General features: G+C 55.7%; 1 protein-coding gene across 8 annotated transcripts in view; it reads left to right on the top strand.

Moving 5' to 3' along the window:
• Positions 1-12,121, top strand: part of EPN2 (epsin 2) — a 52,257-nt gene that overhangs the window by 32,254 nt on the left and 7,882 nt on the right. For 3 of the 8 annotated variants that reach the window (XM_027974816.2, XM_042255726.2, XM_042255727.2), the window contains exons 3-5: positions 7,559-7,671; positions 8,959-9,051; positions 9,707-9,884. In XM_027974816.2, the coding sequence (XP_027830617.1) occupies positions 7,559-7,671; positions 8,959-9,051; positions 9,707-9,884 (384 nt within the window). Of the gene's footprint in view, positions 1-7,558; positions 7,672-8,958; positions 9,052-9,706; positions 9,900-12,121 lie in introns of all 8 variants that reach the window. The other 5 variants (XM_027974814.2, XM_012185795.5, XM_012185794.5 and 2 more) reach the window with 3 other exon arrangements.

The following is a 12,121-nucleotide window of genomic DNA, read 5'->3' as shown; positions in this document are numbered from 1 at the left end:
AACCTCTGAGCCACCATGTCTTGAACTTGGCAGATGTTTTCCCAGCAGACCCGGCCCAGGTGCAGTGCCCCCAGCTGGGGTGCAAGAGAAGTGGCCATGCTTGGTGGATAGCCTCGAGCCCAAAATGTTATCTGAGAAAAATCTGAGATTTTTCTGAAAGGTAATGTCTAGTTTCAGTTAAGTTCAGTCGCTCAGTTGTGCCTGACTCTTTGTGACCCCATGGACTGCAGCATGCCAGGCCTCCCTTTCCATCACCAACTCCCAGAGCTTTCTCAAACTCATGTCCGTTGAGTCAGTGATTCCATCCAACCATCTCATCTTCTGTTGTCCCCTTCTCCTCGCACCTTCAATCTTTCCCAGCATCAGGGTCTTTGCAAAAGTCAGTTCTTTGCATCAGGTGGCCAAAGGATTGGAGTTTCAGCTTCAGCATCAGTCCTTCCAGGAATATTCAGGACTGATTTCCTCTAGGATGGAATGGTTGGATCTCCTTGCTGTCCAAGAGACTCTCAAGAGTCTTCTCAACACCACAGCTCAAAAGCATCAATTCTTCGGCGCTCAGCTTTCTTTATAGTCCAACTCTCAGTCCATACATGACTACTGGAAAAACCATAGCCTTGACTAGATGGACCTTTGTTGGCAAAGTAATGTCTCTCCTTTCGAATATGCTTTCTAGGTTGGTCATAACTTTTCTTCCAAGGAGCAAGCGTCTTTTAATTTCATGGCTGCAGTCACCATCTGCAGTGATTTTGGAGCCCCCCAAAATAAGGTCTTTCATTGTTTCCACTGTTTCCCCATCTATTTGCCATGAAGTGATGGGACCAGATGCCATGATCTTAGTTTTCTCAATGTTGAGTTTTAAGCCAACTTTTTCACTCTCCACTTTCACTTTCATCAAGAGGCTCTTTAGTTCTGCTTCGCTTTCTGTCATAAGAGCGGTGTCATCTGCATATCTGAGGTTATTGACATTTCTCCTGGCAATCTTGATTCTAGCTTGTGCTTCATCCAGTCCAGCATTTCTCATGATGTCCTCTGCATATAAGTTAAATGAGCAGGGTGACAGTATACAGCCTTGATGTACTCCTTTCCCGATTTGGAACCAATCTGTTGTTCCATGTCCAGTTCTAACTGTTGCTTCTTGACCTGCATCCAGATTTCTCGGGAGGCAGGTCAGGTGGTCTGGTATTCCCATCTTTTGAAGAATTTTCCACAGTTTGCTGTGATCCACACAGTCAAAGGCTTTGGCATAGTCAATAAAGCAGAAGTAGATGTGTTTCTGGAACTCTCTTGCTTTTTTGATGATCCAACGGATGTTGGCAATTTGATCTCTGGTTCCTCTGCCTTTTCTAAATCCGGTTTGAACGTCTGGAAGCACTGTTCGCATACTGTTGAAGCCTGTCTTGGAGAATTTTGAGCATTGCTTTGCTAGTTTAGTAGATGAAAATTTCCATCAGGATATTCATTTTAAAAGTTAGTTTCCTGTTTGTAAATGTTGCTCTATAAGAAATTGCTGTAGGCATGTAATCTCAGTTTACGACTGAATTAAGAAAGAGGGCGTTCTGTCTCTGTTGAAGTTCTGGTGACCATAGCACCCCCCCACCCCGTTCCTCCCGAGCGCCTGCCTGGGGAGCTGTGGGCATGGCCCTCACCCGGGTGCTCCCCGCCCCCCCCACCCAAGAGTGTGACTTCCCAAAGCACCAGGAACCATGGAACCCCCGGGAAAGAACAAGGAGGAAAAATGGCTTCCTGTTCTGGACAAGCTCCTAGCTCCCACTTTGCAAGCTGATGACCTTGTAACGGACAGGGTTTACTGTGCAGCCCAAAGAGAGCAGCACAGCTAGGACGGGCTCTGAGTCCTGCCAGCCAGCGACAGGGCAGCCTTTGTCTCTGCCCAGCCGCCCATCCCAACCATCGTCCGCGCTGCCTCCTTTCTTCCTGGGCTTTGGCTTTCGCACACCTCAGGATGGTTGGGACCAGTGTGTGAGGTGTGCCCTTGGGAGTCACAGCTTCTGCTCACTGGAAACTAAACTAGAAAATGAACACACAGGTGCGTGGAAAGAGGCAGGTCGGGGAGATGGCCTAGCTGCAGGCAGGTCTGGAGCGCAGGTGAGGCCCCCAGTCTGTGGGCTCTAGGTGCCTGGGGCAGGGGTGTCTGCACTGAGCCAGGCTGAGAAGAACCCCTGCCTGCGGAGCACCTCAGTGGGGAGAACGTGCTAGGGGGTGGCTCCAGAGCCGAGGCTGGAGGGGAAGCCCGCCTGAGGGCCGGAAGGAGCTGGAGGATTCTAGGGCTTGTGTGGGGGTGGCAGAGCAGGGGTGGGGTGGGTGTGAGCAGTAGAGAGTCGAGGGGCAGCTCCTCCCCGTGGCAGGAGTGTGTGGGAGGCAGGGCCCAGACGTGTGTGCTGGGAGAGCCTGGGACCTGCGGCTGCAGCAGCACTGACACAGGTCTTGTCCCCTGTGGAGGCTGGAAGCCCGGATCAGGGTGTGCGCAGGCCTGTGCCTCTGAGACCCGCGCGTGCAGGGAGCGTCCTGCCTCATGCTCCCCCTGCTCCTGCTGCCGGAGGCCTCCTCGGTGTCCCCGGGCCACGGCTGCCGCCCTCCCCTCATGTCTTCGCCCCCATCTCTTCCCTGCCTGTAAGGGCACAGGTCACGTTGGGTGTGGGACCCACCTGCTCCAGTGTGACCTCAGCTTAACCACTCACTGAGGACTCTGCCACAGCCATTTCCAAATCCACTCGTGTTCTGAGGTGCTGGGGGTCAGGCCCTCACACCTTTGGGCCTGCTCTGCCTTGACCCCTCGGCAGGGCAAGGCTCTCGACCCTGGTGAAGTCCCACCTGCTCTCTGCCTGGCAGCCTTGCTGCCTGCCCCCAGGCCATGCTCCAGTGTCCCCACCCCCTCCCCTGTGTGTGTGCGTCTTGTCCCTCCTTACTGGACACAGGCCCTGGGAGAGCAGGGGCTGTCCTCTGGCCTGGAGAAGCGCCAGGCATGGTGTACACAAATGTTAGGGCCGAGGGCTCCGAGCAGCTCAGGGCATGGGGACAGCATGGCATTGGCTTTTGAGTTCTGCCAACTCTGAGTGGCCTCCCTGGGCCCCGGCTCCCTCCTCTGTGGGAAGCAGTCATGGTGAAGAGCAAGGCCTTAGGTCGGCCTTCGTCCCTTGTGGCTGTGGGACCCTGGCGAGCCACCTCATCTCTGGGCCCCAGCCCTGGTTTTGGAGTGGATTGGGAGGCAGGACCCCATCTGGGCTGAGGGTTGGGCAAGACGCCAGGTGTGGTACCACTGTCACACGCCAGGTACTGGCCAGGTGCCCCCCGTAGGAACTCGTCTGGTCCTCACAGTAGCCCAAGCCGCAGGAACCCTGTCTCCCATCCTGTGGGTGAGGAGGCCAAGGCGAGGGGTTGAGCAGCGGCAAGCCCAGGTCTGGGCTCAGACTTCCAGGCGCACCCTTCACCAGGGCTGCCTCTCTGAGGCTGAGACCGTCAGCCTGGATGGGGATGCAGTGAGGTGGAGCCCACACATGGCAGGAATTGAGGGGGCCGGTGGGCGAGAGTCAGGAAAGCACGCCAATGTGCAGGGCGTGCGTGTATGTCTTCTGGGTGGAATCTTGAGAAAATGTCAGCAGCTGTTTCCTCTGGGAAGAGGGGTAGAGGCAGGAAGAGTGGGCCGGGCCTCACTTCCTCTTACGCTGAAGTATTTAACACAAGCTCCGGCATCTGCCCTCCCCCATAGCCTGACAGTGGATGGAGTGGACAGCAGCCACTGGGCCGCCTCGTCCCTGCCCGCGTGCCCATCTGCCCACTGTTCTGACTGTGACGTGCAGCCAACTGTCTGTACGGAGACTGCCCGGGATCTTGTCCCTTAAGTCTGACTGTGCTCATGGCCCTCGTGTGCTGGGATGCTGGGCCGGCCGTCCTGCAAAGCAGCCCTTGGTCTGGGTTTGTCTGCCTCAGTCCTTTTCCTGTGCTTCTGTGAACTGGAATCAGATGTAGAGTCTGCGATGGGATCTAGACAGGGTTTTGCCAGGACTGCCGAGTGGTGGGCAAAGGGCAGAGAGAGCATGGTCGTGGTCCAGCCCCTCTTGTCCTGAAGGTCACCCGGCTGTGGTGGTACTTCAGTCTCTTCACATCCTGCACCTTTTTGGCTTTTCCACAACATTGTTGTTCAGTTGCTCTGTCGTGTCTGACTCCGCGACCCCATGGACTGCAGCACAGCAGTCTTCCCTGTCCTCCACCATTTCCCAGAGTTTGCTCAAACTCAAGTCCACTGAGTCAGTGGACATATTATTTCCACAACATATTTATGTATTTTCTCTCTTTCAATGTTACCTGGGGTAATCTGAGCTTATTTTCTCATAATTCATCTCGACTAAAAACAGTCTTTCCTGCTGTCTCCTTGTGAGCTGGGAGAGGGTGGGCCTGGAAGGTCTCCCAGGGGACAGGGTCAGAAGCCTCTGCTCTCCGTGGGAGTGTCCTTGGTGGCTGAGGTCATTGCTGACTCAGGAAACAGCCTGTGGAGCACAGGAAGATGTCGCCATGCTGAGGAAGGCCCAGTAAGCACTTCACTGCAGTTCAGTGATGAGGAAGGAACTTAGCTGAACGGGAACCTGCTCACCAGGGGCAGAAAGCGGCCCTGGGCTCAGCGCGGGTCAGCGCCAGCTCCACAGCCCCTCCCTCGGTGGCCGACAGAAAGGGGAGGGGGAGGCCACGGCTGCCAGAACCACAGTCCTCAGCCCATGTAGGCCGTGGGCCACCATGGTGTCCATCTGTGGTTTCTGCCCCGTGAGACAGGAGATGTCTTGTGGCTGTGGGTGGAGTGGAGAGCAGTGACCTGGGCAGGGCCAGCCCCCAGGGTGGGGGCAGCTTGTCTCGGCCCTTCCCACCCCTCTCGCCCCTCCCATCGCTCACCTCACAGACTTGGAAGCAGAAGCCTGGAGGGGTAGCATCCGGATGCAGCTCCCTGCTGCAGTGGGGTGGGGACAGGCCAGGTGCCTGGTGTTGCTGGCAGGCATGGGGTGGTGGCAGTGCTCAGACCCAGGTGGGGTCTTCTTGGCACCGCATGGCCAGGCCCTTGCCTTCTTGCCAGCCCATGTGCCCGGCTTTCCGGGAAGTCCCCGTGCAGAGCCGCCTGCGGGAGGGGGCCTACAGTCTGCGCCCTTCAACCAGCATCCGTGACTGCAGACGCCGCTGACGAGCTCTCTAGGAAAACTGCAGAACGTTGCCAATGAGAAGAGACAGTTTCCTGTTTTTCTGTTACTTTGAGTGCTTTACTTTCTTTTTTCACAATTCCCCAACCTTGAGCACTTGAAGTGCCTTGTAGGGGGCATTTGGGGCCCGGTGCAGTCGGCCAGCCCCCGGAGCAGGTGAGCAGGGTCAAGGGGTGTGGCCCTGCAGGAGGTACCAGGTTGAGGGTGGGTTTCTGGTTCTCCTCCTGGCCTGAAGTTTGAGAAAATGTGGTCCTGTGTGGGCTCCTTGTCCAACCTCCCCCGTGCTTCCTCAGCCAGGGTGGTGGACCAGGCAGGACAAATGGGAGCCCGTCACAGGGGTGCCAGCTTTGCGCTCCTCCCCACGGGTCAGGCTCAACCACAGGGAAGGGCAGGGACATGCTCGTGCATCCAGGGTGATGAGCTTGTTTGCACAGGGCCTGCCTTCCCAGGAGAGCATGGGTGAGGCAGAAAGCAGCAGAGACCTGAGGGGGCTTGCTTCTCCTACTGCCCCGTGAGTGGTAGGCCCTCAGAGTGGGGCCCGGCCAAACTCTGGTGGCCGGAGGACCCTTTCAGGCTCTGTGCTCACTGTCCTGTTCTCAGGCACAAGAGGCCCTTTGTGGGGCCGAGATGCTGTCACTAAGGCAGGAGCATCTCCACCGGACGCCGCCCTCGCAGCTGAGGCCCGTGTGCGCTCAGCTGACACTCCGGGCTGGTGGCTGTGAATTCTGCCATCTGCGCGACCGAGAGCCGTGCATCCGCTTATAAAAACCACAGCATTTAGGGGAATACCCTTTGTCTGATTTCCACATTGATGTGGTGAGCTATTTCCGTGTGTGCTGGCCACACATTATTCCAGCAGCGTCAGCTGGGGGGACACAGACGTGCACATTTGCATTTGAAGCCGGGCTGGCCGCGCAGCTGTGCAGAGAGGCACCGAGGACAGGGCGCCTCACTTCTCCGGCCGGCCCTGCAGAGCCCCGGCCCATTCATCCTGTCCCGGGCAAGTCAGGTTCTGTGGCTGCACAGCCAAGTTCAGCTTTCCCTGCCAAGATGGGGCCCTCTGTTCAGAGCCCTTTGGGGGTATAAGGTGGGACCTGGGGGCCTGGTTTCCCCTTTGGGAATAAGTGGAGGATGGTAGATATGCAGGGTTTGTTATAAACTGAGGGTTTGGTGAGGCAGCCTCAGAGACCATTCATCAGGAGCTGGCGGGGAGCGGGTGGCCCATGGGGCTGTGACCTGGATGAGACAGCCACTCTGGTCATGGGAGAGCCTCCTCCTGTTCCCCACAACTGTCCCCAGCTGTCCCACTTCCCTTGTTCTTGTCAGTCTGGGTGGTGGCTTTGCTTCTAGAGCACAAGGATGCCAAAGTCTGCCGTCTGTGATGGGCAGAGTTGAACTTTGGGGACCAGACATGCTTTTGTTTGGGGATGTTGTTAAGAAATAGGATTGTTAAGATAGATTTGAGGACATTTTGTTACCATCCAGCTTTATTTCTAAAGGAATGCTTTGGAAAATTGGGGTGATGGACTGGGATTGGACTTGATTTTATTTAGAAAAGCATCTTTGTGTTTTTTCCTAACTGCAGTGTTTTTTGCTCTTTGACCTCTTCATTAGCTTGGAGTACACATGAGGCAGTTGGCCTTTTTTTTGTTTTTAACCATTTCTCTTGGTTGACCGTGAATCATAGTGAACACACTGTGCTCCAGGCCTGGTTGTTCCAGATGCAGTCTCCTTGCTGTGTTTACGTGTCTTTCCTAAATGTAGGACAAGACGTAGCCCTTTACAGGCTGCCCCAAACTGGCCTGCAGCCTTGCCCATTGGACAGCTCAGGGACTCCAGCTCAGTCTTGGTTCTTCCGCCTTTCTGTAGCCAGAGCACAGCCATCTAGAAACTTCAGTATCTGAGCTCTTCCCCACCAGTTAATTTCTCCCATAGAAGCAGATCCTGAGAGGCAGGCTTAAGTGGGAGATTTAGGCTGAAGCAGCGTTTGGAGTCAGGAGGTCTTGAGAGGACCCGTGAGTCCACAGAGGCCTTGGGCTTCTTTGAATGATGACCCAGCTTTTCCAGAACTGTTCCCCCAATCTTGTAAAAACTCAGCTCCCCTCCTTGATGCCGTGCAGCTCTGCCGTGGGGGCAGGTCTGATCCTCGAGAGGTCGGAGCTGGCCGTGTCTGTGCCCCAGGATATTTTTTCCTGGTGGGTGCTGGGCGGCTGGTGTGCTTATGATGTTCCTCAGCTGTGACCTTGAGATGGTCACAGACACCCGTTCTCCCCGCCCAGGTGGACCCATGGGTGTGAGGCGGGAGCGGGTGGCTGACCGGGGAACACAGGTCCTTCACGGTGACTTTGCATCCCCCACAGCCACCTCCCCACGGGTGTCCTCGGAGCTGGAGCAGGCAAGGCCGCAGACGAGTGGGGAAGAGGAGCTGCAGCTGCAGCTGGCGCTGGCCATGAGCAGAGAGGTGGCCGAGCAGGTGGGTGCTGGCAGGGACGCGCGCCCAGTGGGGAGGGCCCGGGCACAGCCACACGGAGGGAAGGCTTTCAGGACATTGGTCCTGGGACGCACCTGCCAGAGGTGCTTCACAAGATGCTCCCTCTGCACCCTGCGTGCAGAATATGATCCACAAGGTGGCTGGAGAGCATCTGGACCCGGAAAAGGACAAGACAGAGGCTGGAGGGAGGGCCCAGGAGAGGAGAGTGCTAACGTCCAGAGAAGGGCGTGTGTTTGGTCTCCCTGTTACGAGCACGCGTCACGTGAAGATGGCGAAGGAGAGGAAGGAGTGGCCCAGAGGGCCTTCAGAGGAGTTGGCCCTCTGCTGCCGCTTTCAGTCCTGACTTGCTGTCCTGTGGTTAAAAAGGGCGAAGCAGTGTGGCATGGCTGTTCACCCTCTCGCTTAGAAGTGCCATGAGGGACAGGCAGGGGATCACATGGAGGCAGCCGTCGGTCCCAGTGTGGCTGGTCCCCCTGTGACTGGACTATCCTGTAAGGTCCACAGTAACGGACAGCCCCCAGGGCGGCCCCTCAGTCCACCAGACCTCCCTATGGGTCCCGCCCCACCCCTGGCGGCTCAAGGGAGGTACAGAGAGCTCACAGGGAAAACGGGGCGGATGGACATGCCCATCCAGTGTGGTTCCTTATCCCATCTTAAGAGTAAATAAGACACAATGAGTGTATTCACTTACATTTAATCATTATATTACCCATTTGTAAAAGCTCGAGCAGCCCAGTCATATATGGTGACTGTGCTTTGAATAAATATAAAATACAATGGACCATTTCTGTTAAAAATCAAAAATAGGAACACACTGGTTTTCTGGAAGCACAGTGGGGGTCAGGGTGAAACGGCCTGTGACATGTCCCCCTTCCAGTTCCTTTCTGGATTGTTTGTGTTTGTTTTTTTTTCCCCTCCCGATTATTTGTGTTTTATGAGGAGACATATTGCTTCCATAATTAGAAAGAATTTTAAAGTCATTTTCACTCTGAGAAAGCATTTTATAAGTATTCCTCTTCTCCTCTCTGTCTGTGGTGCCTGTGACCTGGGCTCCCTGGTGGGACTGGAAGTAGGTGGGAGTCACACAGGCGGGTGGGGACCCTGGGCACACGGAGGGGACGGGAGATACTCGCTGTCCACCTTGTCCTCAGACCCTCCTCTGAAGTGACTGGCGACACAGCTTTAGTTTCTGGCTGTGGCAGGAGGGTCTAGCTGGGTGGCGATGTTGTGGCCATAACCACCAGCTTCGAGGTCCATTGTACTCCACAGGAAGAGCGCCTTAGGCGGGGCGATGACCTCAGGCTGCAGATGGCCCTCGAGGAGAGCCGCCGAGACACGGCTAAAGTTCCAAAAAAGAAAGAGGTGAGTGCTTCGCGGGGCTGGGGTCCCTGTGTGAGACCCCCCAGGCCCGCCCCCGTGGTGTGACAGCAGGAGTGAGGGAGGGCGGAGGGCACACCTGCGCCTGGGTGGTGGCCCCGTGACCCCTCCCAGCTCCCACCCCCAGCCGCATGGCTCCAGCCACTGCTTCGTAAGCTGCACATCGAGTGCTCTGAGACCTAAAGGTGACTGCTCTGCCCCCGACAGCCATCCTGTCGGAAGGCAGAGCTCCCCCCAGGGCCAGGGGCTCCGTTGGGGCCCACCCCCCCCGTTACAGTGCTGCGGGCCCTGACAGCAGCCAGGATGGCCAGGAGGGTGGGAGGGTGAGCCAGCCCCTGGGAGAGAGGGCCTTGGGTGACGCTGGCCACCGCGGGGCCAGGTGTGTCAGCGGACAGCACCTGGAAGGAGGCAGAGCCTGCGTTTTCCCAGGAAACCCTGAGGCCCGGTCGACAGAGAGCACGTGGCCTGTAGGGTGGAGCCGGGTCTTCACTGGGAAGTGGTGATGTGGGGCAGTGGGCGTCCTGTGGTCCTCTGGGCCCCCAAAGGCCTCTCTGGGAGGACCCCAGGCAGGTGCTGGTGATGGGTGAACTTGTGCTGCCAGGCAGCAGAGCTCACCTGTCCCCTACCCTGCTCATCTCAGCAGCACAGCTCCCACCCGCAGCAGACCACGCTGTTGGACCTGATGGACGCCCTGCCCAGCACGGGCCCTGCTGCCCAGAAGGCAGAGCCCTGGGGCCCATCCACCTCTGCCAGCCAGACCAACCCCTGGGGCGCACCGGCAGCTCCGGCCAGCACTTCGGACCCCTGGCCGTCGTTCGGTAAAGACCCCCCTGGTACATCTCCCCTGCGCACTTGCTGGATGAGGGAGGGGCTATGGGCACTCTGCTCACCTGGCAATGGTGGGCTTGGGTCCAGGTGACGGGGTGGGTGTCCAGGCCTCCACACCCCCTGTAACGCCCTCCTGAGGGCGTTGGTTCAGAGCTCTGTTTCGTCCTGTTGTGAGGAACTTTGCTTGGGCACATTTCTCTTCCGCTTCCCACATGCACTGGAAATGGCTTGTCCCTCCTCTGGAACACACATCAATCCTCAGCCTCAGGATTGCACCCGGGTTAAGAAACTGTATTATATGGCGTGAAATGTCTGAGTTGAGTTGCTGTGATTAGCAAGAAATTATGACATGCTTAAATGACCAAATTAAAATAATTCTTACTTGCTATTTAAAGCAATAGGAAATCTGTTTAATAGGCTAAATGAACATTTTAGAGTTCTGTTTAATGCCAGCATAAAGTGAACTTGTGACAGGTGATCCAGACATGAGCGTGGCACCATCTGTTTCATCTAGGTGGTAACCTTGGGCACATGGGCTTCCTGATAGCTGGGCAGGGCTTGGCTACAGGCTCTGTGACGGTTTTGCAGCCAGCTCGCCGCTCTGGGAGCACCCCCAGGTACACTCAACCCTGCTGCCATGGCTGATCTGTGGACATCCTGTCTTGCAACTTTGGCTGTATCTTTTGTGCCCATGTCTCTTGGGGCCTTTGTCTCTGCAAACCAGAACCCCATCTTTTGTATTCAGCTCAGTTCCCTAGCAGTTTGCTGAAGTGTACCAAATGCCAGGGTCTGTTCTCCCATGTGGGGACCGGGACAGGCGCAGGGAGTGGCCCTGCCCTGGGATCACACAGCACGTGGCCCTGGTGCTTTCCACTTGGCATGTTTCCAGAGTTCATCCACATGGTAATGCACATTCCTACCTCACCCCTTTTTATGGCTGAATAATATTCCATTTTATAGATTAAATCATATTTTGTATGACTATTAAGCAGTAAGAGATGATGAAAACCTAGAAATTTTTTTAACAAAGGGTGGTTATCTTTGGCTGTGCTGGGTCTTCGTTGCTGTCCACAGGCTCTCTAGTTGGAGCTCGTGGGCTCTGGAGCACAGGCTCAGTAGTTGTGGTGCTCCGGGCTTAGCTGCTCCACGGCATGCAGGATCTTCCCAGAGCAGGGATCAAACCCAGGTACCTTGCATTCACAGGCGGATTCTTAATCACTGGACCACCAGGAAAGTCCATAACCTTAAATTTTCAAATCAAACCTTTAAATGTTGACAGTGAATTTAAAAAATTAAGAGCATGTTTGGAGCTCATCAGACTACAGCTGGAGTGGCCTCGTGTGGTTTGTGGCCTGCCGCTTTGTTGCCTGCTGCTCCTTACCCGACCCAGGGCCAGCTCCTTGGTTCTCATGCACTTTACTCTGGGCTGTGTGAGGAGGTGGCATGGGGGCTGCAGGGCGGGACTGCACCCCAAGTACGTCAAGGAGGCAATCTGATGGGCAGGACACTAGTCATATATGGCCCCAGTGCAGACATGTGGCTCTACGCTTGGGCCAGCTTCATCCAGCAGTGGAGCCAGCGTCCTCGAGAGAGATCCTGCCGAGACTCAGCAGAGAGTGAGAAGAGTTTACCAGCTCTGTGCTGGCAAACCTAAGGACTTGGATCAAGTGGATAAAATCACACTCAGCCACACTGGTGGAAGGACACCTGTGAACAGGATAGTCCTAGAGTCACTAAAGGACCCGAGTCAGCCACGCACCTCCCCCTCACCCCCTGATCACCCCACAAGCTTTGCTGGGAGGTCTGACATCCCGCAGGAAATACCTCCCCTTCACACAAACTCCTGTGGGATAGCACAACCTTAATACCAGAAACAGACAGAAGAAGCCCAGTGTGAGAACAGACATGGGAGGCCAGGCTCACTTAGGAATATAGATGCAGAAACCCTCAGCAAAGAAGCAATTGCAAAATCAAAGTGAGAAAAACATAAAAATGATATAGTACATTATGAAAAGCCTTTTTTGCAAGAACCAAGTCAGGAAATGCATGGTGGTTGTTTAGTTGCTAAGTTGTGTCTGACTCTTTGCGACCCCCATGAACTGTAGCCCACCAGGCTCCTCTGTTTATGGAATTTTCCAGGCAAGAATACTGGAATGGGTTGCCATTTCCTTCTCTAGGGGGTCTTCCCGACCCAGGGATTGAACTTGTATCTCCTGCAGTGGCAGGC

This window comes from Ovis aries, chromosome 11, assembly GCF_016772045.2.
Source record: "Ovis aries strain OAR_USU_Benz2616 breed Rambouillet chromosome 11, ARS-UI_Ramb_v3.0, whole genome shotgun sequence".
In the NCBI taxonomy this organism is placed as follows: Eukaryota; Metazoa; Chordata; class Mammalia; order Artiodactyla; family Bovidae; genus Ovis; species Ovis aries.
Note: the sequence above shows the minus strand (reverse complement) of the source record. Positions and strands in the feature narration are given on the sequence as shown.